The sequence below is a fragment of the Sinocyclocheilus anshuiensis genome, unplaced genomic scaffold, assembly GCF_001515605.1.
Source record: "Sinocyclocheilus anshuiensis isolate Anshui unplaced genomic scaffold, SAMN03320099.WGS_v1.1 scaffold278, whole genome shotgun sequence".
In the NCBI taxonomy this organism is placed as follows: domain Eukaryota; kingdom Metazoa; phylum Chordata; class Actinopteri; order Cypriniformes; family Cyprinidae; genus Sinocyclocheilus; species Sinocyclocheilus anshuiensis.
In genome coordinates, this window is record NW_015546072.1 from 2,780,209 (window position 1) to 2,786,254 (window position 6,046).

Sequence of the window (6,046 nt, forward strand, 5' to 3'; positions counted from 1 at the left end):
AGTCGAGTGGGCGTGTGCAACAGGCTGTGAGAGTGTGTATGTGGTGAGAGTGTGTGTGAATATAAGGGAGTGCAGCGCAACAACCAACCTCACAGCTAATTAGTTCAACCCTTGACAAAAGGTGGGCCAGCCACTGAAGAGAAACCCTGGGGCTCCACAGACTGCTCTGGAGGCTAGAGAGGAGAAGGCTAACAGGGAACCTCTTCATGTTCACCCTTTCTGGAGCTTAACTGATGTTTTGAACTTCTCCAGAGCATGTGAGAGCTGGAGACAGAGAAGGAGGATTGCTGCAGGACGTGTGGGACTAGCAGTTGGAGATCATGTCTGGACCAGATTCTGATGATGACAGAACCTTCAAAGACTGTGAGTAAGACCTAGCAAACATATTTTAATATAGTGTGCGCATTGTGATCTTTGTGCTTCATATTCTTCGATGTCATGATGAAGCAATGCAGCATCCCATAGATGAGATCTATATAGGGGGAAGTTGTGTGTCCTATGGGTCAGCAAGACTAAATGAATGTCAAAAAAGTTCTTTTGAAATAAATAATATGCCTAGCTCTGGATGAATTTGGAGATTTCAATATTAGGGGGGTTCCTTAAGTGAATATGAAGAGATGATGAATAGTTATCCTTTAAGTGTGGAAGGTTACAGGTTTTAGTCTTGCTCTCCTGATAATTTAGATAAACCAATTAAAAATTGCCTCTGATTTTCAGTAGATATATATTGATTTTATTACTTTTTGAATTTATTTATACTAATATACACTACCCATTGTTTTAAAGTAACTTTTTTTTCAACAAAAATACAGTAACACCATTTATGTTGTTGCAAAAGAGTTCCATTTCAAATAAATGCTGTTCTTTTCCATTTTCATTCCATTCAAAGAATCCCGAAGTATCACGATCTCTGCATTATTAAGTATAATATTAAGCAGCACAAATGCTTTCAACTGTTTTCATGATTTCTGAAGAATCATGTGACACCGAAGACTGGAGTAATTGCTGCTGAAAATTCAGCTTTGCCATTGAAGGAATAAATTATCAAATATATTAAAGTAGAAAACAGTTGTTTTAAATTGTAATAATATTTTACAACATTACTGTTTTTTTGCATTTTTGATCAAATAAATACAGCCTTAGAGACTGCTTTGACCATAAGAGACATCTTTCAAAAACATTGTTACCATCTCCGAACTTTTGAATAGTAGTGTAAACATACTTATATACTTTTTATTAGTATTTAAAAAAACAATTCCAGTAGTATTCTGGAATAAGTAAGGGTAAAGGGGATAGAAAATGCAGTTTATACTGTATAAAAACCATTACGCTCGTGCCGTGCACAAGTGTGTTTTTGTGTGAATTTACTGGAATGAAGAGTATTCAGATGTGAATTGCAGATGATAAATGTGGATGACACACTCTGTGCTGCACATTGGCTCTATATGCCATCTATGACTGAGGCTTCCACTCACTGAAGGGAAGGATGATATTTAATAATATTTCATTTTTTAACAGCTAGTCAGGGGGAAGGATACAGAGAAATAACCTCAGATTTTTAAGGGGCTTTGATGAAAGACAGCCTTTTGATTGAACCAAAGCTCATTCACAAACAAGGCAGCTCATTTACCAGCAGACTGGAATGAAACACTCACGTATTGTGTTTTGAAGCATACAGACACAGACTGGGCGGTGCTCGCAGCAGCTGACTCTTTCAAACAAACAAAAAGTTGGAAATTTTCATGCTGTAAAAACAAGTCTGTGTTCCCACATGCATTGCCTTTTAACAAAAATATACCTTTGGTTCTCCTTCTCAATATTATTGCTGACCCCTTTAGAGGGGGTGTGTTTTATATGCCATGCCTGAGCTGATTAAAGCAAGACTGCTGCACAAATATTGCACTTACTGCGGGTGTGAAACGCTGAAATCACACTACAACTCCCTGATGTGTGACGCTTGTCCACCTCACAGAGCTCATGGGCACCTGTTTGTTTTGGTAGGAAAATGTTTCCATGTGCTGAGGCCGGACAGCCGTCACACTGATGTTACAGTGAATGTTAGCCTAAATGGAAAGGTAGATGTGGATGTAAGCAGTATTTGTTAAAAATTAGAGCATAATTATTAAATGAGCTGGAATGACTAAGTAAATGAGTAAAATTACAATGAGCGAACATAAAATGATTAATTATATTTATCTTTGGTTTTCTCTGCCGCTCTATGATTGAACAACCTAACAGTGATTTAAAAGGTTTCTGGAAAATTGTGATTTGTAACCTAATAAACAAAATGTGTAGGGAAGCATTCCTGTAGCTCAAACAGTAGGCTGTGAGTTTGATTCCCAAGGATTTTGATCACATGAACTGATGAAATGTATACCTTGAATGTGATGTAGGTTGATTTGGATAAAAGTGTCTTAAAAATGTGTAAATGCAAGTAAATATTGTGTTGGACAAGACACTGTCATCTATCACTAAAATACACTTAAAGGGGTCATATGATGCGATTTCAATTTTTCCTTTCTCTTTGGAGTGTTACAAGCTCTTGGTGCATAAAGAAGATCTGTAAAGTTGCAAAGACTAAAGTCTCAAATCCAAAGAGATATTCTTTATAAAAGTTAACCACGCCTACCTAAAACGTCTCGTTCTAACACGGCCCCACATGTCTACGTCACGATGTGGGAAGATTTGCATAACGCCGCCCAAATGTTCACGCAAATAAAGAAGGCGTAACTTTTATTTTAGTTATCTTATTATTTTTAGCAACATCATATGACCCCTTTAAAGGGATAGTTCACATCAAAATTCTTTCATCATTTGTTCACCCTCATCTTGTTCCAAATTTGTGACTTTATTTCTTTTAAGGAAACAAAATGTCTCAGTGTTTTTTGTCCAAACAATAAAAGCAGTGGACCCCAGTGTTTTGGACCCCATTTACTTTAATTGTATGGACAAAAACAGTTAAAACCTTCTTCAAAATATCTTCTTTTGTGCTCCACAGAAGAAAGAAGTACACAAGCTTTAGGACATGAGGGTGATTTAATTATAATCTCATGACAAAAAAAAAAAGATATAACCTCATGTTTGAATTTTACTCTGACAAGCCAATGACTATTTTTTAGGCAGAATCTATTTTTTGAGCAGAGGAAACATCTTTTATTTGAATGTAAATGCACAATGATGACGCATGCACTTTAACATGCAGTTTTTTTCCCCCGTTGCAATGATTATAATTAACGTATCTGGTGACTGTGTGTATCAGAGACATAGATCAGTGTAAAATGGTAACTTTCATGTCAAAGGTTTGGCAGTGACACTCTCTGGGTTTGTTTGATGAACAGGCACAATTTCAATAAACACAGCAGTCAAAAACCTCTTATGTAACCACTTTGACTCTTAGACATTATAAACAGCTGAGTCTCTGTAGCGTATTAGTGATCTGTGTGGTAAAAGATTGAATACTAACAGACAAGATTTTAATAAAATGCACAATATCATCACAAAGCATCTTAAAGGGATAGTTCACTCACATTTACTGACCCTCGTGTTGTTCCAAACCTGTATGACCTTTTTTCCTTACATTTTGAAGAAAGTTGTAGTCCAAACAACATTGGACCTCCTTTGACTTTCATTGTATCAGTGAAAAAATATATATATTTCTCAAAATATCTTCTTTTGAGTTTTGCAGAAGAAAAAAGTAATTCCAGTTTGGAACAACATGAATTTCCATTTTTGGGTGAACTATCCTTTTGAAAGAACCTCAAAACTGTCTTATTCAGTAAAAACAAAAGGTGACTTGGGAAATATGTGAGATAAATCATAGTTCTTCACTTGTAGTGGTGCAGTTTGCACATCAAAATATATTTAATGTGCTCACATTTCAAAATATTCTCCTTCTTTTGTCGCTTCTAGTGAATGTTGTGGGAATGCTTCATCAGTTTTGGGAGCAGAAACAAGTGAAAGGCATGATGATGGAGACAGACAATCTGGTAGTCCATGAGTCCATTCCCTCACCCGGCCCTCCCTACATATGCTACGTCACCTTACCAGGTGGCAGCTGCTTCGGAAATTTTAAGGTAAGTTAAGTGAATTTACATATGAGTTTCTACTACATTTTTATTTGGCATTTACTATAAAGTATATATTCATAAAGACTCAATTTGCTGTTATAATTAGGCAATTTTTATTATTATTACAAAGCAAAAGATTTGTTTAAAATGAACTTTAATCCCTTAATTTCAGTACAATTCTGGCCTTTTTCCATTACTAAATTAGGTCTAGTGTCTTTTTGAACAGCATCTCATCAGTTCAAACATAAAAAGCCTCTTGTGTTAAAATGAGGAAGGCCAACAGGTGGTTCTTATTTGCTAAATTACTCCTGCCAGCTGCCAATCAGCGTGTGGCATTTTCCTTCAGTTCAAATGGAATGTTCTATGAAATTAATCTCTTTATCGGCATAGGCCCGATATGAAAAATTATGCCGATGCCCTGCCCATAACATGAATAGCCCACATGTGCTCAGGGTGTGCAATCAGTACAATCACGTCAGCAGTGTGGTCATTCTTGAAGCGAACTTTTGTCAGAATGGTGATTAGACTGTTTTGGATTGCTGTATTTAATCTGAGAAAGCAATTAAGCAAACACAGAATGACGAGTCCAGTGTGTGATAGAACAGTCACTAGCGCGTGCAGCAGCGGCAGCCTCCCCCAGGTCCTAATGCCCGTCGGTTAAGGCCTTTTATTTACTAAGGGGGCGCTGTTGGCTTACTTGTATTAAAATTAAAGTAAAATACACAAATAACATTAAGATTGTGTTTCTGATTAAATAAAGCAGTAATTTATGTCATAAATTCATGAGTATGTTTTGATTTAAAGGTCAGAAGCTATAGCTTAAATCACAAACATACTTGTACTTGTAAATTAAATTATTATATACACTGAACAAAATTATAAACGCAAAACTTTTGTTTTTGCCCCCATTTTTCATGAGCTGAACTCAAAGATCTAAGACTTTTTCTATGTACACAAAAGGCCTATTTCTCTCAAATATTGTTCACAAATCTGTCTAAATCTGTGTTAGTGAGCACTTCTCCTTTGCCGAGATAATGTCTTAGATCTTTGAGTTCAGCTCATGACAAATGGGGGCAAAAATTTTGTTCAGTGTATATGTACAGATTTATTCATGAATGTGTGATATATTTTTTCCAAGCAGATTATGAAAACTTAAATACAAGGAGCTATAAAAGATTTTCCGAATTTTTACAGCTCTTCTGCTTTAAGTTTAGTCCATCTACAAATGTTAAATCTTCAAATAAAATGTTAAGGTTACCACTGCATCTGTCTGAAGGACAAAAAATGCAGAAATTGATTTATAGTTATTTTGAAAGCTTTCAATGTACTCTTATTATAAAATAACTTAATTACTTCGTTTTTTTTATTCTAGCATGCAAGTTTTTGTTAAAAACTAACCAAAATTAAAGATAATTTGTTTATAATCTCTGCACAGAAGAGACCGTCTCGGTTACGTATGTAACTCACCTTCCCTGAAGGAAGGAACGGAGACGTCACGTCGGTGAACGACGAATTGGGATCTCGCTTAGAGAGACCAATCCACTTCGAGTGTAAACTAAACGAGCCAATGCACATTGGCATACGATGATTGCATCCGGCTGCCTTTTTATGCTCATGCTGTGATCAGTGGCAGCGGGATGCAACGCATACCAGGTTTTCGCTGAGGAGCCGAGCCGGTGACCCGGCCGCTCAGCGGTGGTACAGCAGCCGTGGCGACAGGATGTGACGTCTCCATTCCCTCCTTCAGGGAACGAGAGTTACATACGTAACCGAGACATTCCCTTTCAGTCTGTCACTCTCGACGTCACGTCTGTGACCGACGAATTGGGATCCCTACCATAGCGCCATGGATGCTGACCCTTCCAGTGTCCTGTGCCCCTTTTTGGTGTAGGCCGGGGCTCGCAACTAGAAGACCAGTCACTGTTGTCGTAGCACTACCCACTCAGTGAGATTGGATAACACTGGGAACACGTACATGT

The 6,046-nt window shown here is 37.2% G+C and overlaps 1 protein-coding gene across 2 annotated transcripts in view; it reads left to right on the forward strand.

Moving 5' to 3' along the window:
- Positions 1-238: 238 nt before the first annotated feature.
- LOC107699708 (protein limb expression 1-like) overlaps positions 239-6,046 on the forward strand; it is a 23,968-nt gene continuing 18,160 nt past the window's right edge. For both annotated transcript variants that reach the window (XM_016501039.1, XM_016501040.1), the window contains exons 1-2: positions 239-363; positions 3,910-4,073. In XM_016501039.1, the coding sequence (XP_016356525.1) occupies positions 321-363; positions 3,910-4,073 (207 nt within the window). In that variant the 5' untranslated portion in view covers positions 239-320. The remainder of the gene's footprint in view (positions 364-3,909; positions 4,074-6,046) is intronic.